The sequence below is a fragment of the Salvelinus fontinalis genome, chromosome 37 (genome assembly GCF_029448725.1).
Source record: "Salvelinus fontinalis isolate EN_2023a chromosome 37, ASM2944872v1, whole genome shotgun sequence".
Classification (NCBI taxonomy): Eukaryota; Metazoa; Chordata; class Actinopteri; order Salmoniformes; family Salmonidae; genus Salvelinus; species Salvelinus fontinalis.
The window spans coordinates 11382476-11410249 of record NC_074701.1 but is presented as its reverse complement, the minus strand read 5'-3'; the positions used below and the strand labels follow the sequence as shown (position 1 = coordinate 11410249).

The following is a 27774-nucleotide window of genomic DNA, read 5'->3' as shown; positions in this document are numbered from 1 at the left end:
TTTTTTAAAGCCTTCTGTGTGTTCTCTTTTCAACTTCCTCTGTGTATTTGCAATCAAAGGCCAGAATTTTCTCCATCTCCTTAGCTATCATACTCTTATTCCACCATCTCGATCCACTGATTTCAAAAGTCGGTCCTCCAGAAAGTGGAGAGCAACACGATTTTGAAAAAAAAAGAAATACACATTTGTTCAAGTGGCTCACCTGTGAAGTAGTGACATACGCCTAGTTTCCTGAAACCAGTCCCATATTTGGTCTTGGCAAGACTTTTGACCGTGGCATTTACAAATACATTCATTTGGTGCAAAGGGTAAAGTAGCATTACATCAAGGTGCAGGCCAACTTTTGCATCATGTTTAGGCCTGTATTACACTAATTAGTGTGTGCTCTACACATACGGTGTGGTTAAAAACATTGGACCCAGATGATCGGTGATTGGTGGCCCTAAAGGTGTTAAGTACTGTCACTGTTTCATCAAAGTAGTTAGAGCAAATGTATTTCCTCCATTCATTGCAAATATGCTCCACAACCACTGTGATGGCATGCCAACATTACTGGAATGTTCTATGTATTCACAGTGCATATCAATCTATGGAGCCAGTGCTGAAAATGGCCAATTGGCCCCTTGAAGTTTTTAAGCGGTCGCATGTTGCCTTACCCTTTCCCCTCGTCCCCTAACTAGACCCAAGTCAAACTGGCACGGCACACAGTCAAGGTACAGTTGGCCGTGTGTGTGTTTTAATTTTTTTCTTTTTATTCGTTTTTTTAACACAGTGTTGAAATAGGACCACAGGCCCTGTGATGTTTGTTCTATAAATGGAGGGCGGATAATGATGGTATATAAACACACACATGAATGTATCCTGTCTTTTTTTTTTCTGTTTCAACTCCAGTGATTCATGGGCCATGGAATGGCGTTACAGGAATGCCCTGATCACTCAGTACTACCCGTTGCTGTCTCTCTCACCACTTTCCATTGAGTAAACAAGCGCAGGGAGGGAAAGGAGAGGGCTGAATGAATGGAAGTATAAACGGATCAATCAGTATACAAACAAATGGATGTAAGACAATGCATTGGGGTTCTCTCCCCTAAGGATCTAGATACACTAACTTTTTCAGTTGGTGGCACCAGCACATGATTTTGGTCGCACCAATTAAAAAAAAAAAAAAATCTAAAATAGTTGATAATGACCTGGCCTGTGTCCCATAATGTGCCTGCATTCCATACAGATCCAAGCTAATAACGACTAGCCGTCTTTTAAGGTAGCATGCCCTTGTCTTCTTACATTGATTTGGATACTGTAACAGCAAAGAAAATATACTTAAAATAAAGTGCAAAATGTATTTATTGCCGATTTCAAAGTGCCATGTTTCATTTTCTGTGAAATCCTCTAGAGGGCAGGATTTGAAAAAATATACTTAATACCAAAACGATACTATGGCAAAAAACAAAACAAATGGGTGAAGGACTGATTTTTATATATATATTTTATTTTATTTTAATTTCCATACTCCGAAACACGCTTTTTTTTTTAAATATAAAGAACTGAATTGGATGTTCCAAGTCCATAGCAATGCTTTTAAACCACATCAGGGGACCAGTTGTTAGAATATCTTAATATTTTAATTCAGGTGCGCACCAGCCAAACAGTTGAGTTTGTCTAGCTGTGTTTTTGCAGCGCATTTTTAATGGAGTTTTCGGAACAAACTGTCCACTGGATTGATGCAAATAATCATGATTCTGTCAGGTAGGCATAGGCTACTTTGTGGTTACCTTTTGAATTGGCTTTTCATCTACCTGAAAATGGTAATGCCATCATTAGCATCGCTAACGGCTACAGAAAGTAGCACACCGCACACAGCAATTGTTTCAGTAATTTATAGGAAAAAAAACAAGTTGAAGCCAACATTCAATGTTGTCTTGCCCATAATATCTGCACATGGTTTTACACAAGTGCAATAGACAACCGCAGACCTGGTTTGCGTACCCATTCTTACCTTAGCATTTACTGGTAGATATAACTTGCAACATATTTCTTACTGCTTTCCTACCCCAACTGCTGTCGGTCTTCGCTCCACGGAACAACCAGCTGTTTGAGAGCTGCGCACTCTCTCCGCCCAACATATTATCTTTCGGCTATAAATGTGCAACGCGCATGTGATCATAATTAATCAACCTAATGAATGAACAGCTTCGGGAATCCATATAAAAAATGTAAAAATCTATTATATAGCCTAGATTAAAAATAGCATTATTACAATATTTTTTTCACTGGCCCATGCTGGCCACTGACGGGATGATCGACTGACCCGGAAGGGTTTCCCAAACATCCCGTGTTGAGCACTGACACACAGACGGGGATTCCCGTACTGTTGTTGCCTCTTCATAAAGTTGGTTTAAGTTTGGTCATTTGCACATTTACTGTTTGAATAAATCATGATGATTAAAAAAAAAGTGAATTATGAGCTAAAAAACTAACGTGTCCAGGGAAAATGTTCAATTGGCACTCTTGCAACAACTTAAAATCAGTGTCGCACTGCAAAGTCAAACTGCATTCGTAAAGTATTCAGACCCCTTCACTTTTTCCACATTTTGTTATGTTACAGCCTTATTCAAAAATGAATACCTCATAATGACAAAGCAAACGCGGAAATATCACATTTACTTGGTTTCAGACCCTTTACTCAGTACTTTGTTGAAGCACCTTTGGCAGTGATTACATCCTCGAGTCTTCGTGGCATTGACGCTACAAGCTTGGCACACCTGTATTTGGGGAGTTTCTCCCCTTCTTCTCTGTAGAACCTCAAGCTCTGCTAGTCTGGATGGGGAGCGTCGCTGCCCAGCTATTTTCAGGTCTCTCCAGAGATGTTCGATCGGGTTCAAGTCCGGGCTCTGGCTGGGCCACTGGGCCACATACAGAGACTTACTCAAGGACATACAGAGTCCCGAAGAAATTCCTGCGTTGTCTTGGGTGTGTGCTTAAGGTCGTTGTCCTTTTGGAAGGTGAACCTTCGCCCCAGTCTGCGGTCTTGGAGCAGGCTTTCATCAAGGATCTCTCTGTACTTTGCTCCTTTCATCTTTGCCTCGATCCTGACTAGTCTACCAGTCCCTGCCGCTGAAAAACATCCCCACAGCATGATGCTTCCACCACCATTCTTCACCGTAGGGATGGTGCCAGGTTTCCTCCAGACGAGACGCTTGGGATTCAGGCCAAAGTGTTCAATCTTGGTTTCATCACGGTCTGAGAATCTTGTTTCCCAATGGTCTGAGAGTCCTTTAGGTGCCTTTTTTGGCAAACTCTAAGTGGGCTGTCATATGCCTACCTTAAAGGTCTGATTGGTGGTGTGCTGCAGAGATGATTGTCCTTCTGTCACTGGAACTTTGTTAGTGACCATCGGGTTCTTGATCACCTCCATTACCAAGGCCCTTCCCCCCCGATTGCACAGTTTTCCCAGGCAGCCAGCTCTAGGAAGAGTCTTGGTGGTTCCAAACTTCTTCCATTTAAGAATGATGGAGGCTGTGTTCTTGGGGACCTTAAATGTTGCAGACATGTTTTTGTACCCTTCCGCAGATCTGTGCCTCAAAACAATCCTGTCTTGGATCTCTACGGACAATTCCTTCAACCTCTTGGCTTGGTTTTTGCTCTGACATGCACTTTCAACAGTGGGACCACAACAGTATAGACTGGTGTGTACCATTTACAAATCATGTCCAATCATTTGACTTTACCCCAGGTGGAAACCAATCAAGTTGTAGAAGCATGTCAAGGATGATCAATGGAAACAGGATGCACCTGAGCTCAATTTCGGGTCTCATGGCAAAGGGTCTGAATACTTTTCTAAATAAGGTATTTCTGTTTTTGCTTTGTCATTGTGGGGTAATGTGTGTAGATTGACGAGAGACATGTATTTAATACATTTTAGACTAAGGCTGAAACGTAAAACAATTTGGAAAAGGTCAAGGGGTCTGAATACTTTCCGAATGCTCTGTAAATGGGTTCAGCACCAGCTTGCAGGTTTGGAGCTTACTCTGAGGTCACTGTGCAGAGATTAGGAATCTGGGTTTGTAAACAAGGCCACAGCTCCAGATCCCAGGAACGCCAATGGCCAGTGAACTGTACCCTGTGGTACACCGGTTCTATGTCTATTCATTAAAATGTTGTAATCTGTTTTTTAGGATAAAGATCATCAATTATCTATCTTGTCAGATTCATTCATTCCCTCTTCGTATGTTTCCCCCACATTTTTGTTAGAATTTTTAGATGTTGTATTTAACAAGTCTTACTCTATTTTGGTAACACGAGATAATTCATTTTAGAATGAATGTCTTGTGACTCAATCGGCCGGGCTTTTCACTGTGTGTTGTGTGAGTGAGTGGGCTAGGTTCTTGGCTAGGGCCGCAGTGTGTTTGCTTTCTTCTGCTGAGAGGTGTGTGTGTGGACAGATTAAGAGCTGTGGTCTCGAGCAAACAGCGGCATTAAAGCAACAAGCAGAGGGAGTCTGAGCTAACATGCTGGGCTCGTTGGCCACACAAATGGCAGAGGAGAGATTGACAGCAGCATAATCCCAACATAAAGCACCTCCATGACTGGGTGTGTTTCCATTTTTACTCAGTGGTCCAATTAGATTGGAAAATGGGGGAAAATAGGCCTATAGCCATGATATTCTTGCATTGCATCGACCTTTGGTTGTCTATTTCAAGACAACAAGTGACACACTATCCCGGAAGTTTTAGGTGTTGGATTTTCTTAACTTTTCTGAGGCATTGGGTAGGCGTTGTTTGAGAAGGTTGTTATAGGCAGCCTAAGTAAGAGACCGAAGCATTCCATCATTGCTTAGTCATGTTGTTACAACGTCATTGGATTTTACTGCCTGCCCCACGGAGAAGCAATGTTGCTGTTTTCCTGCATATACTGTACTTTTGGCTCCTCTGGCACAGACTTAAAGCTGCAGTATGTAACTTTTTGGGTGACCTGGCCAAATGTGCATAGAAATGTGCGTTAGTTCTGTCCTTCTCATTAAAAGCAATTCTAAGAAGCGGTAGATATGTTCTATGTGCACTTTCTATGTTTCCCGTTATTAAGTTTAGTTTTTTACTTCATTTTTATACACCAGCTTCAAACAGCTGAAATTACAATATTTTTGGTTAAGGAAAATATAGTTCACAGCGGTTTAGATGGTACAATGATTCTCTACACAATGCTTGCTTGTTTTGTCACAATCTGAAATTACGCAAACTATTAAAAAAATGTAGCAACCAGGAAATGGCGGAGCGATTTCTGCGTAGTGCACCTTTAATTAATCAGCTATTCGGGCCTGACCTAAGTTTTGTGAGTTGGGAGGTATCTAAGATGGGGCTTCCACCACCTGTTGTGGGCCCACGATGTGCCGGTCAGCGGCCCGCTCCAACACACCTCCCCCTAGCCCAGAACCATCGCTCACAAGACCCAAACGTTTCCTTAAGCGCCGATGATGTAGCTGTTGCCAGCACTTAATGGAGGCCTTTCATGTTTAAACCTTTTCACTTTCACTCTTCCATTTCTTTGAATTTCTACCTATGTCATTAATACACACCTATTTCACCTCCCCTGTTCAAGTGTTAGCTGAGGGTGTTAGTATGTACTTACAGTAATTGAAAGGGGGCTTTTTTGGAAGTGGGAAACCGGGGCTAATGCAGGGACATTATGTGCCACGCCATGACAGAGACAAACAAGTCTCTGTGTTCGGTACCGGAAACCCTTCACGTATCTGTGTCAAGACTTCTTAACTGCTAGGCAGCGTTTATACACAATTAAAGTAACCCACTTGTGTAATCAAACGTGTTGCTGTTTGCGTGTAAACCAACAGGGAAGGTTCATCTGTTATTGACAGCATCTGGCAGAGAGGGGGTAATTAAAGGCACTTGTTAACTAAGACTCACACTCTGAGTCATTATCAGAGGGATCCCATTCTGAAGATACTCCCACCCCTCTTCACTATATATGTATAGCCTGATGCCAGTACAGTTTGTACTGTCTTGGCACACTAAGGCGTAGCCTACAGGCTACATTTTATATGGTAACCCAGTCATTGCATAGGATCACTGGTTCCCACTCAGACCAAGTGGTCTGCTAGGAGTTGAATTGAAGCAACCACACAAGGGATTTTAAGTTTAAACCGCCCACACTTTCAGTTCATCTTCCTCCCACGTAACTATGACAACACATGCCAAGGAAACTGAGAATTTAGGCTGTGGCCCTAATGAATGCTTCGTCATGTGTTCCAGGTACATTACGGCTCTGACAGACTCTGAGGAAGAAGAGAAGAGTGAGGCTGATGAGAGTCAGGAGGAAGTGACAGTGATCGAGCCTCTGGACGAGTTCTCAGCCCTCCTGGAGAGGGTGGACGCTCTACACAACGGCACGGATGGAGACAAGAGGGAGTGCCTCCGCACCATGCTGGATAAGAGGACAGAGGTGGGCCACTTCAACCAACAGTCCTAGGCTTTAGTTTAGATGTCCTAGGCCTAGAAGCAATGTCCAAGACTGCTGCACAGAAGAAATGCCAGTCCACGCAGCCAGAAATGCACAATATTGAAACGTTACTGATTAGTTTGCCCCGTTATTTTACACTATACTTAGATCAACGTTTCCCTGTGAGACTTGTGAATCAACATAATATCATCCCCCTTTTTAAATGCATCAACCAAAACGAATCTTTGCAAGATTGAGTCGGGGACTTTGCTGAAGGCAACAGAGTAGAATTCTACTAACAAGTAGCCAACGAGCCGTCTTTCCATCACCCGAGGTTGCGAGTAGATGCGCTTCTCAGGTCAAAGTGCAGAGCCACATGCACATTCGTTAATATTCTTTGCTAGTTAGCGAGTTATTTGCCCAGTTAGGCTATAGCTAATTATTGGTCAGCAATGGGGGAGTGACTGCTTCCTACAAGAGCACACAACTTGTACATTTCTAGCTGTCTTTGAAAAGCAAGTCAGGTAAATAGCTTTTATATGTATTAAAGGGCCTGTGTTGTAATTTGAGACAGGCTTGAATATGCAAAGAAGTCAATAGGCAGAGGGTAGCCTACATTTTTCTTTGATTTTCTGTATGGTAATAATAATGACTTTTATTTTGTAAAGTAGTTGCATCATACAACATAATACAATGCAATATCCAGTCACCTATTTGGCCCATGTTGTTTGAGACCAAGAAAAAAATATCTCCTACTTGTCAAAAGGTTAACATCAAGCCCTTCATAATTTTTTTCATGTCTCTGTAACTTAAAGGGTTACAGCCTCAGTGTTCACAGTAAGCACATGCTGGAAGTTGCACAAAATTCTCACAACGTTCAACTTTCCGCTCAGAAGACCTGAAATTTGCTCAATGCTGACAATAATTAGATGGAATTTTGCATAGACGAAATCTATATTTTTCCAAAAGAGCAAAACAAATACTATTTGAATCCAAGTATGAACAGTGAAGTTCCACGGTGAAGCCTGCCTCCAAATTAAAGTCAATATGTGAAGTTTAATGACACAGACACTCCTCTTTTCTTCACAGTTTGGACAGAACACTACTTTCTTATGGCGACTAGTTCGGGCCTATGTGGATGTCCACGACATCACTACCAACCTAGAGCAGAAGAAGACCCATGCAGAGACGGGTAATAAACCACATACTGACCCCTTGATCTCCAGTATTCACAGCATGTACCAAAGATTAGGGTTATACAATTCCCCAAATTTCCCAAAATGCCAAGGTTTCTATTTCCCCAAATTCCCAGGTTTTTCAGAGTGTCTGGAAATATGCAACCATAACAGTTCCTGGTATTGGAGACATGCATGTTCATTTGCACAACTGGTTCTGCAGGCCACCCACTTGTTGGCAGTGTCCACGTCTCGGAGTAGCCTGGAGGTAGTCCTGGTGTAAATCAGCAACTGAATGACACCTGGAAAACCAACCAGTTGGCGTGAACCTCTAGTATTGATAATATGACCTCAGTAAGCCAATTTAAAATCTGGCCACAAAGATAACTGGCAGGATCTGTGGTGAGCTTTGGCGAAGTTAGTGAGCACAGCGGTCTTCTGTCATCTGTGGGCTTATGATGAAGTGCTCTACTTACAGCTATATGTGCATTAGCGATAATGCACAATGAGCCATCTATTGCTCCACATTAAGTTGTCAGTAAGACACGGTTGTACATGGACTTGCAATCTAGCACGTTGGTCCATTTGGCCAAAACAACACTACATATAACAGTTAACTTTTCACACTCTTCACATGTCTAGAATGACGTAATGCTGTTGGCAAGAAGAAACAAAAGACGACCGGCCTGCATGACTATAGACCTTTAGCGCCCACCTCGTCATCATGAAAAACTTGGAACACCTGGTTATGTCCCATCTCAAAACCACCACCGACGCCCTCCTTGACCACATACAGTTCGCCTACAGAGCCAATTGGTCTGTGGATGATGGCTTCAACATGGGCCTTCACTATCCTTCAACACCTCAACAACCCGAGGATATTGTTTGTGGACTTTAACTCAGCCTTCAACACATCATTCCGGACTTGCTACAGCATGAACTCACATAGCTGAATGTATCTGACTCCATCTGCCGGTGGATCACCGACTTCTGACCAACAGGACACAGCACGTTAAGATGGGAAAACATCTCTCAACACGGGGGCGCCACAGGGTTGCATGCTCTCTCCCTTCCTCTTCTAACTCTACACGAATGACTGCTCCTCCAACGACACATCCGTCAAACTACTCAAGTTTGCTGATGACACCAACCTGGTTGGACTCATTTCTGACGACAAAAATCCAAGTACCATGGAGAGGGTGACCGCCTGGTGCAATCACAACAACCTGGAACTCAACACAGTCAAAACCATGGAGATGGTGGTTGACTACAGGAAATTCCCCCCACCATCTTTCTCCGTCGAGATTGATGGCTCAGCCGTCAACACGGCCAAGTCCTTCAAATTCCCTGGGGACAATCATCTCTCACAACCTCAAGGGGGAGGACAACATCAGTGGTGACCAAGAAGGCTCAACAGAGGATGTGTACCATCTGTGCCAGCTGAGGAAACTAAATCTCTCTGACAATTCTGGTTAGATTCTACACCATCATTGAGTCCATCCTCGCCTCTTCTATCACCGTCTGGTTTGGGTCTGCCTGTTGCAATAATTGCCGGTCTCACGATAATTGACCGTTAATTAACATACACATTTAGTATCTCCTGGCTTCCACGCATAGCCTACAAGCCACTGATGCAGACCTTTGGAACAAAAAGTCTAATAAATCCATGTAATATAGCCTTCGAGATCACAATAAATCTATTATTTATTTTGGTCAGGTCTAAAGAAACATGATATGAAGAAAATGTAGTCTATTTCAGAAGAACAGAATAGTATACTCAGTTGTTCTTATGTTAGGCCCTGATCTGGCTATACCATATGGCTGTGAGCTACACTAGTTAATTTAGCAGACAAGATTTGCTTAGAATTCCATGGCATAATTTTATAGTATGAAGAATACAATTGAACATTAGCTGAATAAAATATAAATATTTTCTCCAAACGATTTGAGGGAGTGCGCACATGCGTCTTTTCTGTGTTGAGCGGTTAACAAAAACAGGCAATCTTATATGCTTAATTTAGAGTTATTTCTGTAACTTTAGTTGTGAAACAAACATTGGGCTATATGTTTAGATTTGTTAAATACATCCTAAGGCTGCATGATGCAACTCTAATGAGGATTTGAAAAAAGTCAAGTCATGAGCTCTACTTTTTTTTTGCGAAGGCTGTACACACTTCATCTGTCTCTCATTCACAATTTGACAAGCACTTGATAATTCCCCCTAAAAACATCCATGTCTTTTGTGGCCGCTGTGCCCTTGGGCTGAATATAATAATTATAATTCCCTTCTCCCGGCTGCATGCTCCAAATCACCTCTCACTCAAATGGCTCTCTGTCATGTGATCGGGTCTTTCTCACAGGCTACAAGTGAAGACCGACACATCCGGAACACAACTGCACGCTTCTGTATCCAATTTGCGCATATTAAAGATATTGGAAGAACTGTCCACATTTATTTTTCGTCAGCCAACAAGATGAGTAGGTCTAACGAACAGCAAAAGCACTAGTCTATGTCAATCTACTATCCCCCATAGTACAAAAGTTGACCTATTCTGTGCGAGAAAGAAATATTACAAACATAGTCTGGGACAGTTGTGGGATGGGATAGATCCCAAAGTAATACAACCACTAGCATCCCAAAACTTTTTAAAGCAATGAGGCTGACTCAACGGATCAGAATGTTTAGCTTTAAATGTTGATAACTATTAGGCTATTTCTTCACATAAGCGCAGCAATGCGCACATGGCAGTAGGCTATAAGCGCAAATGTTCCATTAGCGGGAAAACACCATTCTCAAAAGTGACCGCATTTATGCATGTAATGCTTTTATTTTAAAAGTACATTTTTTACAGTGGAAATTATCTTCCCCAAGCTTGAAACTCACGTGCTGCGTATGTATACCATTTAGGCTCTACCCCCGTTGTAAAGCGGATTAATGTGCTTAACTTCTTAAAATGATTTGGCAACTTTATTTGTGATACAAACCGTATCAAAACATATAGGTCTATGGGCTAGGCTACATGAGGTGTGCAACTATGATTTTTTTAAATCGTTAAAAAAGAGTGCATTTCTTGCCTTACTACACACAAGCTGGGGATGATATATCATTCACTGTGATAGGCTAATATTCCCTGTGGTTCATTTTCCTGCCAACCAGGTAGGCTAATACTCCTGTTGTAAAGAGAAGCAATGTGCTTAATATTAGGAAAGTTGAGAAATAAATATAGTAAGCCTATTAACGTTGATGGGATCCTCTTTTTAATAGAGCCCAATCACTGTTTTCTCACGCAATTGCATAGCCTATTGCCTCAAGTCCTCAACGGGTAGCTTCATTATCTAGTACCCGCAAAACACCAGTCTCAACTTCAACAGTGAAGAGGCGACTCCGGGATGCTGGCCTTCTAGGCAGAGTTCTTCTGTCCAGTGTCTGTGTTCTTTTGCCCATCTTAATCTTTTCTTTTTATTGACCAGTCTGAGATATGGCTTTTTCTTTGCAACTTTGCCTAGAAGGCCAGAATCCCGGAGTCGCCTCTTCTCAAACTAGACACTCTAATGTACTGGTCCTCTTGCTCAGTTGTGCACCGGGGTCTCCCACTCTTTCTATTCTGGTTAAAGCCAGTTTGTGCTGTTCTGTGAAGGGAGTAGTACACAGCGTTGTACGAGATCTTCAGTTTCTTGGCCATTTCTCGCATGGAATAGCCTTCATTTCTCAGAACAAGAATATACTGATGAGTTTCAGAAGAAAGTTCTTTGTTTCTGGCCATTTTGAGCCTGTAATCGAACCCACAAACGCTGATGCTCCAGATACTCAACTAGTCTAAAGAAGGCCAGTTGTATTGCTTCTTCAATGAGCACAACAGTTTTCAGCTGTGCTAACATAATTGCAAAAGTGTTTTCTAATGATCAATCAGCCTTTTAAAATGATAAACTTGGATTTGCTAACAACGTGCCATTGGAACACAGGAGTGATGGTTGCTGATAATGGGCCTCTGTACGCCTATTTAGATATTCCATTAAAAGTCAACCGTTTCCAGCTACAATAGTCATTTACAACATTAACAATGTCTACACTGTATTTCTGATCAATTTGATGATATTTTACTGGACAAAAAAATTTGCTTTACTTTCAAAAACAAGAACATTTCTAAGTGACCCCAAACTTTTGAACAGTTATGTAGGTGTTCACTCAAATCGCTACATTCAGCTTGCATGTTTTTATTTTCTCCCTGCCTTTTTCAAATACTCCATCCCCTGCAGTGCTTGTAAGCAGATAACTCACAACACTCTTTGCATGTCTCGTGTAACTGTAACAATATGTTGGCCATGAGCCTCGGCATATTACGTGCAGCACTATACCATTTACCATCTAGACTAGAGTCTTTCTTTTTTCTCAACAGAGACTGTTGTGTGATTGTGCTGAACAGCACAGACTGGCTTGACCTGTTTCTTCATACAGTAATCCTTCCTCATTAATGGGCCTCGAAGCAAGGCTGGCCAGGTGCTTTCCGCAAAAGGCACCATTGTCAAGTGGTTTGGAAACACAGAAGAAAACAGGGCGATGATGCAGTGTTGGCTATTTTAAAGCAACAAAGACATCACGTTTATGGCCCTGCTGTCGTTCTGGATTATCTTTCATGTCACTGTTGATTTTAATTTGTTCATCATCTCATGCCCAGTCTCTTCTCTCGTTTTGTATGGCGTCTTTTTGTTTTCGTGTGATGCGCGTCATTGAATGATGTCCATGTCATCTTGTGTGGTTCTGTTGAATCTCCTCATCTACTAAATGTAGGTACATTCCTATATGTTTGTGTATACTGTATGACGTGCACAAACGTGCTGCCAGTATTTTGTATGCTGAGTTCGCGTTTCAGTGCAGTAGCTCTGTTCATGTCCTCCCTCTTTTCTCCCCTCAGGGAAGAAAGTTGGAGAGGAAGCCGTGAAGATGAACCCTATGTGTGCCGAAAGTCATCAGTGGTGAGTCTTTTTTGCTAATAGCCATACGTTACACATACATCCTCTTAAACCTATGTTCCAGTCCTAGTTGGGCAACTCAATTCGCTTGTAGCCATTCGGTTATGTCATTTATGGCTAGGTGCCATGTCCGTCTTGCCACTTAAATGCCAAAGAGTGAACATTGTTACCTCTCCTTGGATGTCCGCTCCACTGACTTCATGCGTTGTTGTTGCCTCAGTGTTGTTTTGGAAGGCTATTAAGTCTGTCTGGTAACAGTAATGTAAATGAATTTCCGTCATGTGTTTTGAAGGACTCTGTTGCTATATATGACAAAACTGAAATGCTGAATTGTTTCAATGAGCACTTTGTATCATCTGGTAGGCTGTTTGATTCAGTGTCCTCTGTCTCTGTACAACCCTGTGTGGATGAACCAGTGTCCTCTGTCTCTGTACAACCCTGTGTGGATGAACCAGTGAGAGCTGGTCAAACTTTTAGCTTTTTGCCATTCTCAGTGCAGGCGGTACATAAAGCCCTGAAATCCTTAGATCAAAGAAAGCCTGCAGGTCCTGATCTTTTGGATCCCTTCTTTTTAAATCTGGCAGCTGATTTCATAGCTGTACCACTTACATATCTGTTCAATCTAACCCTGGAATATAATGAAATTCCAAATATCTGGAAATCAGCATTTGTCCTACCACTTTTAAAAGGGGGAGATCCAACTCTTTTAAATAATTATAGGCCAATCTCAAAGCTGTCACCCCTGGTGAACATACTTGAAACCCTTGTAAGTGAACAGCTAAAATAGTTTTTATTTACTAACTCTATTTTCGGGCTTCATGAAGAAGCATAGCACAATTACAGCAGCCATGAAGGTTTTAAATGATATCACTGAAGCCCTTGACAAAAAACAGCACTGTGTCTTACTTTTTATTGATCTCTCTAAGGCTTTTGATACAGTTGATCATGCTATACTAAGGCAGAGATTGTTGAGTGTAGGTCTTTCGGCGCATGCAGTTGCATGGTTTGCTAACTATCTGTCTGATAGAACTCAGTGCACTCAATTTGAGGGGTTATGTTTGTTAAATTGTCTGTCTTTAATGGTGTGCCCCAAGGCTCTGTACTTGGTCCTCTCTTATTCACTATTTATATAAATGATTTAGACAAAAATGTCCAAAATGCACAACTTCATTTTTATGCTGATGATACTTTTATTTACTGTTGTGCCTCGTCTCTTACAAAAGCTTTCCAGAACTTGCAAACTGCTTTTTATACTGTTCAATATACCTTGTGTCAATTGAAGCTTATCCTCAATACTGACAAAACTAAACTAATTGTGTTTTGCAAGAAATAGACCTCTGAACCTTTCACCTATTACTACCTGTCAGGGCAAGGAGATTGAGGTTGTAACCTCATATAAATATCTTGGAATTTTAATTGATGACGGCCTCTCTTTTAAATTGCATATTCAACAACTTACAAAAAAAATTAAGCTGAAATTGGGATTTTATTTTAGGAATAAGGCCTGTTTTTCTTTTGAAGCCAGAAGGAGGCTAGTATCAGCTACATTTATGCCTTTACTAGACAATGGGGATATTTTATATATGAATGCTTCCGCTCAGTGTTTGAGATCAATTGACACTCTTTACCATGGCACTTTGAGATTTATTTTAAACTGCAAAACCCTTACGCACCACTGCACTTTGTATACCAGGGTTGGCTGGCCTTCTCTAGTCACTCGTAGGCTCAGTCACTGGTATACTTTTATTTACAAAGCCATTTTGGGTTTACTACCTTTTTATTTGGCCATTTTTATTGTTCAGAAATGTGGTGGGTACTCTCTTCGTTCACTGGACTTTGTCCTGCTAACTGTTCCAAATGTCCGAACTGAATTTGGTGAAAGGGCTTTTATGTACTCTGCCCCATCGTCTTGGAACACAAAGTACTTTTAAACTGGAAGAACTTATCCAGACTGGTCCACTGAAGAAGAATTTTGAGGCTGATTCCCTGACCTGTCAATGTTTTTGATTTTGTTATACTCTTGTGAATTCAATGGTTTTTACTAGATTACTTGTAGTTTTTCATGTTGTCTGTCTGTAATTTTTGTAATGACTTGGTGCTGCCTATCTTGGCCAGGACGCTCTTGAAAAAGAGATTTTAAATCTCAACGAGCCCTTCCTGGTTAAATAAATAAAACAGACTGCCAGCCCCTCACTTCCTCCAACACCCATCCATGACCACATTGGCTGTGTGGTGTGTACTGTGCACACACCCACACTTGCAGCCATGTGCAAGCACAAGGACATTGAGATGGTGAACAGAGGCTAGTGTTTACGATCTATTTGAAGCATGGTCCGTGAAGTAACCTAAGTGTTTGTGTGTGTCTCCTTCTCCCATGAACAACTGTGTGTCCCTGGAACTTTATCCAAATAAAATGTTGTTTGTCACATGCTCCGTAAACAACAGGTGTAGACTAAAGGTGTATGCTTTCTTCCCAGCTGAAACAGTTTGGTAGAGTTCGTGCATATATTATGACAACGTTTTGATGTCTTTGTTTGTTTTGGACTTCGGTGATGTTCGGGCACACTACATTTTTTTCTGGAGGCAAGCTGAAGTTCGGAGCCGAAGTCTACGCCCCTTCGTCGGTGATTGGCCAAAAGTAGGGATTCTTCATTAAAGTCTTTGTTGTCATTCAACGAGAGAGAACTCGTTTGCATGCACATTTTTTAATTGAAAAATACTCAACACAGTCAAAACACAGTCAAAACCGAAAAATACTCAACACAGTCAAAACCGTGGAGTGGGTGGTTGACTACAGGAAATGCCCCCCAGTGATGTACTAGGCCATACACAGTATCCAGTGGTGGAAGACAACAGGAAGATAACAACCTATCCCTCAATGTAACAGAGACTAAGGAGATGATTGTGGACTACAGGAAAAGGAGGACCGAGCACGCCCCCATTCTCATCGACGGGGCTGTAGTGGAGCAGGTTGAGAGCTTCAAGTTCCTTAGTGTCCACATCAACAACAAACTAGAATGGTCCAAACACACCAAGACAGTCGTGAAGAGGGCACGACAAAGCCTATTCCCCCTCAGGAAACTAAAAAGATTAGGGATGGGTCCTGAGATCTTCAAAAGGTTCTACAGCTGCAACATCGAGAGCATCCTGACCGGTTGCATCACAGCCTGGTATGGCAATTGCTCGGCCTCTGATTGCAAGGCACTACAGAGGGTAGTGCATACGGCCCAGTACATCACTGGGGCTAAGCTGCCTGCCATCCAGGACCTCTACACCAGGCGGTGTCAGAGGAAGGCCCTAAAAATTGTCAAAGGCACCAGCCACCCCAGTCATAGACTGTTCTCTCTACTACCGCATGTAAAGCGGTACCGGAGTGCCAAGTCTAGGACAAAAAGGCTTCTCAACAGTTTTTACTCCCAAGCCATAAGACTCCTGATTAAATGGCTTCCCAGACTATTTGCATTGTGTGCCCCCCCCCAACCCCTCTTTATACGCTACTGCTACTCTCTGTTTATCTTATATGCATAGTCACTTTAACTATACATTCATGTACATACTACTTCAATAGGACCGACCAACCAGTGCTCCCGCACATTGGCTAACCGGGCTATCTGCATTGTGTCCCACCCACCACCCGCCAACCCCTCTTTTACGCTACTGCTACTCTCTGTTCATCATATATGCATAGTCACTTTAACCATATCTACATGTACATACTACCTCAATCAGCCTGACTAACCTGTATGTAGTCTGTATGTAGCCTCGCTACTTTTATAGCCTCGCTACTGTATATAGCCTGTCTTTTTACTGTTGTTTTATTTCGTTACCTACCTATTGTTCACCTAATACATTTTTTGCACTATTGGTTAGAGCCTGTAAGTAAGCATTTCACTGTAACGTCTACACCTGTTGTATTCAGCGCACATGACAAATACACTTTGATTTGAAGAAGTACCCAATTATCATACTTGAGTAAAAGTAAAGATACGTTAATAGAAAATGACTCAAGTAAAAGTGAATCACCCAGTAAAATACTACTAAGTATTTGGTTTTTAAATATACTTAAGTATCAAAAGTAAATGTAATTGATAAAATGACCTTAAGTATAAATAATTTCATATTTCTTATATTAAGCAAACCAGACGGCACGATTTTCTTGTTTTTTTAATTTACAGATAGCTGGGGCACACTCCAACACTCAGACATATTTACAAACAACGCATTTGTATTTAGTGAATCTGCCAGATCAAGGAAGTAGGGATGACCAGGGATGTTCTCTTTATAAGTGTGTGAATTGGACCATTTTCCTGTGTTGCTAAGCATTCAAAATGTAACGAGTACTTTTGGGTGTCAGGGAATATGTATGTAGTAAAAAGTACATAATTTTCTTTAGGAATGTAGTAAAACAAAAGGTAAAGTAGCCAAAAATAGTGAACTACAGATACCAAAAAAACGACTTAAGTAGTACTTTAAAGTATTTTTACTTAAGTACTTTACACCACTGCGCATTACCCTCTGTAGCGCCATGCAGTTGCCATACCAAGCGGTGATGCAGCCAGTCTGAAAAACAGCTATCTCAAAGCCATCAGACTTTTAAACAGCCATCACTAGACGGCTACCACCCGGTTACTCAACCCTGCACCTTAGAGGCTGCTGCCCTCTGTACATAGACATGAAATCACTGGTCACTTTAATCACGCTTACATACTGCTTTACTAATTTCATATGTATATACTGTATTTTAGTAAATGCCACTCTGACATTGCTCGTCCTAATATTTATATATTTCCTAATTCAGTTCTTTTACTTTTAGATGTGTGTTGTTGTGAATTGTTAGATACTACTGCACATTTGGACTCAAGGGTGTGGGGTTTTGCCTGTATGACGTCAAAGCGGTATTTATTATAATCCTCAACATCTCATCTTTCAGAACCCGTCGACTCCCCTCAATTTACAGCATTTCCCTCTCTTGTCAACAACAAATGTGCAAAAGTAGCCCAATTAGTGGGAGGGATAGGGGCATCTTGTCGTGTGCGGTGCTCAAGTTTATAACGTCTGTCAGTCAAAAACCATACTGCGCTGGGAAGCGGAGAAACTGAGCTCTGACGGGCTGTGAGGGGAAAGGCCTATGTTAATACAGGCCCTGAGACAGAATGAAAACATGCAGCTTGAGTAGCCTCAGGACAGAAGTTCAGAAGCCTATGGTTTTGGATGAGTGACAGAGTTGTCCTGCGGTCCCTAGAATAGTGACAGGCCTTTTTGCGCTGAAACGTGTGTCCGGAATCTTGTCCTTACAAGCATCTGGGTTTAGAGTGCATTGCAATCCCTGCCAGTTAAAGTAGGACAAGGCCAATCATCACTCCAGAGTCAGGAAAATATTCCCCAGACAGATTGATTTAAGATTGTGTGCGCGCGTGCGTGTCTTCGTTATGCTGCCAAAGCACACCAGGCCATGGCAGGAGATTGTCTGATTTTTGTATGAGCTAATCTTGATGATGATCTAATTTATGTTGAGTTAACCCCATGCTAGTGAAACTGGTGCACTCTGTGTAGCATTTAATAAAGACTTAAAAATGACATCTTGCAAATGAAGGCCAATTCTGATACAGCTGACATGTTTTGCCACGATAATAATATAGTGATGTGTTTATCTCAAGATAGCATACAGTACATTCGGAAAGTATTCATACTCCTTCCCTTTTTCCACAATTTGTTACGTTACAGCCTTATTTTCCAAAATGTATTAACATACATCTTGAATAACGTTCCAACCGGAGAATTAGATTGACTTCAGAAGAGCGGTGGAACAGAGGTCCTCCTCATGTGAAGGCACGTGTTCAGTGCGTGGTCACCTCATGGCAGTGATTAGTAATTCCTGTCTCCTTCGGCCCCCCTTCACATTAGAGTCATCAGACAAAGTTCTATTGACTGTTGACATCTAGTGGAAGCCGTAGGAAGTGAAAACGCATCAATATCTCGCTGTAATTTCAATGAGAGCTTGGTTGAAAATCTGCCACAACAATTCAAACAGTTTTTAAAACTTCAGAGTGTTTTCTATCCAATACGAATAATAATATGCATATATTAGCAACTGGGACTGAGGAGCAGGCAGTTTACAATGGGCACCTCTGTGCACCATCCAAGCTACTCAATACTGCCCCTACAGCCATAAGAAGTTAAATCATTTGTTTCCCTCAATCTACACACTACCCCATAATGACAAAGCAAAAACATGTTTTTAGATATTTTTGCAAATGTGTAAAAAAATAAATACCTTTTTATTTACATAAGTATTCCGACCCTTTGCTATGAGACTCAAATTGAGCTTCGGTTCATTCTGTTTCCATTGATCAACTTGATTTGAGTCCTCTGTGGTAAATTCAATTGATTGGACATGATTTGGAAAGGCGCACACCTGTCGATATAAGGTTCCACAGTTGACAGTGCATGTCAGAGCAAAAACCAAGCCATCAGGTAATGGAATTGTCCGTAGACCTCCGAGACAGGATTGTGTCGAGGCACAGATCTAGGGAAGGGTACCAAAACATTTCTGCAGCATTGAGGGTCCCAAAAAACACAGTGGCCTCCATAATTCCTAAATGGAAGAAGTTTGGAACTACCAAGACTCATCCTAGAGATGGCCGCTCGGTCAGGGGGAAAAGGGCCTTCGTCAGGGAGGTGACCAAGAATCTGATGGACAACCATCTCTGCTGCACTCCACCAATCAAGCCTTTATGGTAGAGTGGCCAGAGGGAAGTATGTACACTCCTCAGTAAAAGGCACATGACAGACCACTTGGAGTTTGCCAAAAGGCACCTAAAGGACTCTGACCATGAGAAACAAGATTCTCTGGTCTGATGAAACCAAGATTGAACTCTTTGGCCTGAATGCCAAGCGTCACATGCGGAAGAAACCAGACACTGCTCATCACTAGGCCACCACCATCCCTACGGTGAAGCATGGTGGTGGCAGCCTTGGGGATGTTTTTCAGGGACTGGGAGACTAGTCAGGATCGAGGGATAGATGAACGGAGCAAAGTACAGCGATCCTTGATAAACCTGCTCCAGAGTGCTCAGCATCTCAGACTGGGGCGAAGGTTCACCTTCCAACAGGACCACTATCCTAAGCACACAGCCAAGATAACGCAGGAGTGGCTTCGGGACAAGTCTCTGAATCTCCTTGTGTCCCAGCCAGAGGCTGGAGAGACCGGAAAATAGCTGTCCAGCGCCGCTCCCCATCCATTCTGACAGAGACTGAGAGGATCTGCAGAGAAGAATGTGATAAAGGGTCTGAATACTTAAGTAAATGTGATATTTCATTATTTTCTTTAAATACATTTTCAAAAATGTCTAGAAACCTGTTTTTGCTTTGTTATGGGGTATTGTGTGTAGATTGATGGGGAAAAAACTAAAGTAACAAAATGTGGAAAAAGTGAAGGGGTCTGAATATGTTCCTGTTGCACTGTAGAAGCCAATATTTTATAACATAATTTTTAGTCTCTGATGGTTCATGTTCCTTTTGCACCAGTTTCTGCTCTATATCCTGAAAACATAGAACATCTTATATCAGCACCCTAAATATTGTGATTATATTGTATCGTGAGGTGCCTGGCAATTCCCAGCCCTAATAGTTATGCATCTTCTAGTGGTGCACGGGTCAGCTGTTTGTTCACCCGCCCACAATCGTTAATAACCCAATCGTAACCGCCCAACTATGTGACCGACATTGTCGATTCGGTATTATGTAGCAAAATTTGAAATGTTTTTATTTTTTTACATTGGATGAAAGTAGAGACTCCGAGATAAGAAAATGTGTATATCATACAATGCAGTTAAGGAATAATGGGGAAGTAATTCTGCTTTGAAAGTTTATAAACTTGTAACCCCACTTTTGAGAAAATATCCCTTGAGTGTTCTGGTGGACCTACTGGAGAGCTCTTTGTCTACACCCATTCAGCATCGTTCACATCCTCTTAAGCCTTAGCCCCACCCATCTCTTTAAGGATTCACACGCTATATCAAATATAATATACGTTTATTTGTCACATGCACAGGATACAGAAGGTGTAAGTGATACAGTAAAGTGGTTACTTGCATAGGAGCAATATAAAAAACAAAGTGTCCAGATAAAATATTTGTATCATTATTAGATGACGCTTACCCGACACACTTGTCTAATTTGATGGGGTCATGTGAAGGAAATGATATAACCACCTCCCCCAGCCACATTTAGCTAAGTGGATGGGTCACTATTGTCCAGATATGTACACATGTTCATGAAATACGATAGATGGCCGTAGTCACCACCAGACACACCTGGCTAATTTATTGGGTCATGTAATAATCCGGCCAAAATTTAGTTTTTTATTTAGACATGTTGCTAGCTAAACAAGGAATCGGCATAATCCGAACTGATACTACTACCAATACAAATATTGTCATAGCTGTAGTATAAATCTGCAGGGAGCTAAAGCTAGCAAACTAGGTCCAATGTTAGCTAGCTAACATTAGACTATAACTAGCAATGCAAATGGATTCTGATTTGAATAATATTACTCCACAGATCATAAATGTAATGTTAGCTAGCGAGCCATCAAGCTAAAGTTTGATAGATAACAGTTCGCTTTAGCTTGCCATAAAAATGACTTTGACAAAATTTGGAAAGTTTTATCTGAAAATGTAGCTCGACACTTACCCGTCGTAATACATGGATGAACCCTTTACGGCAGACTGAAACCATTTAACACCATTTTGTTTGTAGCTACATATTGTTTAGCCAGTGTTCTGTCAAGTCACTCTGGTTCACACTGACCGTGGTGTGTACATAAAGTAGCCCATCACAACTTTTTCCAACAGATCTGTCGATAGCGCCTGCTAAATTCAGGGCATCAATGTTGTTGAGAAAACAATCAGGGGAGATGTTCGATCAGGTTCAAGTCCGGGTACTGGCTGGGCCACTCAAGGACATTCAGAGACTTGTCCCGAAGCCACTCTTGCGTTGTCTTGGCTGTGTGCTTAGGGCCGTTGTCCTGTTGGAAGGTGAACCTTAGCCCCAGTCTGAGATGCTGAGAATCTGGAGCAGGTTTTCATCAATGATCTCTCTGTACTTTCCTCTGTTCATCTTTGCCTCGATCCTGACAAGTCTCCCTGTCCCGGCCGCTGAAAAACATCCCCACAGCATGATGCTCCCACCACCATGCTTCACCGTAGGGATGGTATTGGCCAAGTGATGAGCAGTGTCTGGTTTCCTCCAGACGTGATGCTTGGCATTCAGGCCAAAGAGTTCCATCTTGGTTTCATCAGACCAGAGAATCTTGTTTCTCATGTTTCAGGCTGCGTACTGCTGCTCTGGCCTCACGGGAAACAGTACGTGCAGATGGTGAGAAAAGGAGAACTACCCAATCCAAAGTGCAAGTCTTTTGACTTAGTGAATGACAGCTGCGCTGCTTTCCCTGTGAAAGTGGGCATCTTCAATGGCGTAGCCAGACAAATCACCCCCTTCCTCACCATGTACCAAACGGACAAACCCACACTGCCCTTCCTGAGTGAGGACATGTTAAAAATGATGAAAGGTAAAGAAATATGGATAATTATTGATAAGTTGACCACATTTTGTATGTGTGTGTGATACGATTGATACAGTATTTACTGTGTTTTGTCTTCAAAATACATGGGACAGAAAGGATCATTCCTAGTGCTGTTTACTAAAATAAAGTATTAATCAAACAATTGTCACATTGTGATTTATTTGGACTGTTTTAGGTTTCATTCCATTAATGTACACATATGTTAATATGTAATCTAGAATCCAAGTTTCCTATCCGAGCTTAAACTAAAGAACAATATTCATTAGCTCACAGCTCATGGAACGGTTGTGAAGGAAAACACCCTGAAAGAAGCCACCTCAACACTGAAGCTCCTCCAAGTTCCATTTGAGGACAGCAGTCAGCGCAAGGACAGTTCAATGATTTAACACTGGATTTGCACCAGAAACAACCCTCAATCAACTCAAATCTCCCAGAAAGATTACAGAGAGGCATGTGCTGGAGATCAAGATGGACTGCAAGAGACTCGTGATCACACTGCTGGAGAAGGTCATGAAGAAGGCTCCAGTGCACCACCATATGGTGAGAAGCATGCAGTGCTTTGAGCCAAGATGGATGGCAATATCCAACCAGCTGTGTGTACCACAGATAGAGAATACTGCTTACACTCGTTACTGCCAACCATGTGGAGGAGTCCCGTGTGTGAGGATGTTCTGAGAGATTTCAGAGTTTTGTTGATGCTGCTGCACTCCAAGCCAGCTTCGGCGAGTTTGACCCAAGACAAACCGGGTGGACACACTGGTGCAGGAGACCATGGGGTCACAAGATGCCTTCTCCAGGCTGTGGGATGTTGTTCAGATGCTGCTTGTCCTGTCTTATGGACAGGCTAGTGTGGAGAGGTGACTCAATCAATAAGGAGGTTGTGGTAGAGAATCAGAAGGAGAACACACTATTGGCTCTGAGGCTCATTGTTGATCACGTCAGAGACGTTGGGGGTATAACCAAGTTACAGGTACGCTGTCGTTTTCATGAATTGCTTGTGTGTCTGTTTGAACTGTTTATACCATGTCTCTTTTGACGTGGACATTTTCTGTACAGAGAGTACGTTTCTGTAAACAGACAAAGTAATCTACAGATCACCAAAGAGCTGTTGATGTCAGCCGCAGGAGCAAGGCTGAGGTACCATGGGTGCTTGGATGAGCAGAAAAGACTGAAGGAGAGACAAGTCATCGACCTGAAGAGAAAGGGTCTCATTGATGGCCCTTTTCTTTCTTGAAGAAGAAAAGGACCAGGTTGGGATCTGATATCAGTGCTCTTGAAAAATCAGTTGAGGAATATGCAGAGAAGGCAGATGCTACAAGCAAACTGACTTGCATCGCCCTCCGTTTCTGACGTACTGCAAAAGAGAAGGCATCTCTGCTGGAGATTGAAAAACAGATCAAAGAGAAACTTGTAGCAATGAAAAACTAAGCTGGCAAAATAGTGTTCAGTTTATCTCTTGTGGACATTCAAGAAGAAAAAAGCACTTATGCTATGTGAGTGTTCAGTTTATCGGACTGAAAGTTGTGTGTGTGTGTGTGTTTTTCAGGGTCATGAGGGTTGTCCTAACCCTACCGCTGCTGTGTCATCATCGTGTGTGTGTTTCATTTTAGCTCCTGGACTGTCAGAAATGTGAAGTTAAGTTTCAATGTCAAACAAACAAATTGTTCAGGATTTGTGTGTGTGTCTTCCAGGAGCATGAGATTTTTCCTAACCCTACCTACCCCCTGCTGTGTCATCAGTGTTTGTGTGTGTGAAATTATCTCCTGCACTGTCCGGGACAGTCAAAAATGTAAATAGTAAGTTAAGTTTAAATGTGAAACAACTTCTTCAGGTTTACATGTATGTTTTTAACTCAGACTGTCAGACCACAAAAAGAAAGCACTTGTTATGTAAAAAAATATATATATATATATATTCTCTCCAGTTTTTCCTGTTGTATCTGTTAAGGTATTCCTGTCCACAATTATTTTATAGATCTTTATTATTTTAACCAAAACTGCGATAAATAAGCTTTGCATCATTTGACACTCATTGACTAGTGCCAATACCTTAGAGATGCCACCAATGATTGGTCATGAAAATGTGGTTAAAAGTAATGGGAAAGTCCTGAAAAGTCATCTGTCAAAATGTGTATGAACCCTGTATTGGTATGCTTGTAATCGTTAAAGAATGGGGAGTTTTTCAGGATGAAAAATAAACTGAATGGAGCTAAGCACAGTCAAAGTCATAGAGGAAAACCTGCTTCAGTCATTCTGGGAGTTGAATTCACCTGTCAGCAGGACAATAACCTGAAGCACAAGGCCAAATCTACACTGGAGTTGCTTACCAAGTAGACAGTGAATGTTCCTGAGTGGCCAAGTTACAGTTTTTAATTAAATATGCTTGAAAAGCTATGGCAAGACTTGGAAATGGTTGTATAGCAATGATCAATAACCAATTTGACACAGCTTGAAGAATTTTAGACGAATAATCGGTGTTTATACAGTTGAAGTTTACATACACCTTAGCCAAATACATTTAAACTCAGTTTTTCACAATTCCTGACATTTAATCCTAGTAAAAATTCCCTGTCTTAGGTCAGTTAGGATCACCACTTTAATTTAAGAATGTGAAATGTCAGAATAATAATAGAGATTTTTTTTATTTTATTCACCTTTATTTAACCAGGTAGGCTAGTTGAGAACAACTCCTCATTTGCAACTGCGACCTGGCCAAGATAAAGCAAAGCAGTTCGACACATACAACAACACAGAGTTACACATGGATTAAACAAACAAACAATTAATAATACAGTAGAAAAATCTATAAACGGCATGTGCAAATGAGGTAGGATAAGAGAGGGAAGGCAATAAATAGGCCATGGTGGCGAAGTAATTACAATATAGCAATTCAATATAGGCTATCTCTGCAGTAGATTGCAACGCCGCCCCTTTGGCAGTTCTATCTTGGCGAAAAATGTTATAGTTAGGGAAGGAAAATTCAGTGGTTTTGGTGGTTTTCCTAAGCCAGGATTCAGACACGGCTAAGGCATCCGGGTTGCCAGAATGTGCTAAAGCAGTGAATAAAGCAAACTTAGGGAGTAGGCTTCTAATGTTAACATGCATGAAATTAATGATTTATTTCACCTTTTATTTCTTTCATCACATTCCCAGTGGGTCAGAAGTTCACATACACTCAATTAGTATTTGGTAGCATTGCCTTTAAATTGTTTAACTCGGGTCATACTTTTGTACCTGTTTCCTCCAGCAACTTTCCAGGGTCCTTTGCTGTTGTTCTGGGATTGATTTGCACTTTTTCCACCAAAGTACATTCATCTCTAGGAGACAGAATGCATCTCCTTCCTGAGCGGTATGACTGCTGTGTGGTCCCATGGTGTTTATACTTGCGTACTATTGTTTGTACAGATGAACGTGGTACCTTCAGGCGTTTGGAAATTGCTCCAAAGGATGAACCAGACTTGTGGAGGTCTACAATTTTTTTTCTGAGGTCTTGGCTGATTTCTTTTGATTTTCCCATGATGTCAAGCAAAGAGGCACTGAGTTTGAAGGTAGCCCTTTAAATACATCCACAGGTACACCTCCAATTGACTCAAATGATGTCAATTAGCCTATCAGAAGCTTCTAAAGCCATGACATAATTTTCTGGAATTTTCCAAGCTGTTTAAAAGCACAGTCAACTTAGTGTAACTTCTGACCCACTGGAATTGTGATACAGTGAATTATAAGAGAAATAATCTGTCTGTAAACAATTGTTGGAAAAATGACTTGTGTCATGCACAAAGTAGATGTCCTAACCGACTTGCCAAAACTATAGTTTGTTAACAAGAAATTTGTGGAGTGGTTGAAAAACGAGTTTTAATGACTCCAATCTAAAAGTGTATGTAAACTTTCGACTTCAACTGTAGTGCAAAGCTCTTAGACTTACCCAGAAAGAATCACAGCTGTAATCACTGCCAAAGGCGTTTCTAACATTTATTGACTCAAAGTTGTGAGTACTTATGTAAATGTGATACACTACATGACTAAAAGTATGTGGATACCTGCTCGTTGGACATCACATTCCAAAATCACAGGCATTAATATAGAGTTGGTCCCCCCTTTGCTGCTATAACAGTCTCCACTCTTCTGGGAAGGCTTCCACTAGATGTTGGAACATTGCTGCGTGGACTTGCTTCCATTCAGCCACAAGAGTATTAGCGAAGTCGGGCACTGATGTTGGGCAATTAGGCCTGGCTCGCAGTCGACGTTCCAATTCATCCCAACGGTGTTTGATGGGGTTGAGGTCAGGGCTCTGTGCAGGTCAGTCAAGTTCTTCCACATCGATCTCGACAAGCCATTTGTGTATTGACCTCGCTTTGTGCACGGTGGCATTGTGATGCTGAAACAGGAAAGGACCTTCCCCAAACTTTTGCCACAAATTTGGAAGCACAGAATCGTCTAGAATGTCATTGTACACTGTAGCGTTAAGATTTCCCTTCACTGGAGCTAAGGGGCCGAGCCCAAACCATGGATAACAGCCCCAGACCATTATTCCTCCTCCACCAAACATTACAGTTGGCACTATGCGTTGGGGCAGGAAGCTGGCATCCGCCAATCCCAGATTCGTCCGTAGGACTGCCAGATGGTAAAGTGTGCTTCATCACTCCAGAGAACGCGTTTCCAGTCCAATGGGGGCAAGCTTTACACCACTCCAGCCAACACTTGGCATTACGCATGGTGATCTCAGGCTTGTGTGCGGCTGCTTGGCCATGGAAACCCCATTTCACGAAGCTCCTGATGAAGTGTTTATTATGCTGACGTTGCCTCCAGAGGCAGTTTTGAACTCGTTATTGCAACCAAGGACAGCGCTTGCTGGTCCCGTTCTGTGAGCTTGTGTAGCCTACCACTTCTCGGCTGAGCCGTTGTTGCACCTAGACGTTTCCACTTCACAATGATAGCACTTTGACCAGGGCAGCTCTAGCAGGGCATACATTTGACGAACTGACTTGTTGGAAAGGTGGCATCCTATGACGGTCCTACGTTGAAAGTCACTGAGCTCTTCAGTAAAGCCGTTCTACTGTCAATGTTTCTCTACGGAGATTGCACGGCTGTGTGCTCGATTTTAAACACCTGTCAGCAACGGGTGTGGCAGAAATACCCGAAAACCACTCATTTAAGGGGTGTCCACATACTTTTGTATATATATTTGCAAAATTTCTAAAAACATGTTTTCATTTTGTCATAATGGGGTATTGTGTGTAGATGGGTGAGGAGAAAAATGAATTATCCATTTTGAATTCAGGCTGTGATGTGGAATAAGTCGAGACGTATGATCAGTTTCTGAAGGCATTGGCTAAATAGATTTAATGTTGTGTGGTTATACTTGTTGTGTTGGTGATAGTTGTATTGGTTCATGTTAATGAGCCTCATAGTGGCTCCCATGTCATCTACCTTCTTCTCAGAGAGAGTCCTTCTCAAGCAAAGTTTGATGTTCATATTGAGCACTCCACCATTTAGTTTTGTAAATTCAACCACCTCTCCTTATATCACCTCTGTGGCACATCACTTCCTGAAAATCTAAAGTAGATATAAACCCCCACCTGGTTTTGATTAA

At 41.8% G+C, this 27774-nt stretch overlaps 1 protein-coding gene across 4 annotated transcripts in view; it reads left to right on the top strand.

Moving 5' to 3' along the window:
• LOC129836135 (regulator of microtubule dynamics protein 2-like) overlaps window positions 1-27774 on the top strand; it is a 61073-nt gene that overhangs the window by 16276 nt on the left and 17023 nt on the right. For all 4 annotated transcript variants that reach the window (XM_055901959.1, XM_055901960.1, XM_055901961.1 and 1 more), the window contains exons 3-5: window positions 6264-6453; window positions 7540-7642; window positions 12539-12599. In XM_055901959.1, coding sequence (XP_055757934.1) covers window positions 6264-6453; window positions 7540-7642; window positions 12539-12599 — 354 coding nt within the window. The remainder of the gene's footprint in view (window positions 1-6263; window positions 6454-7539; window positions 7643-12538; window positions 12600-27774) is intronic.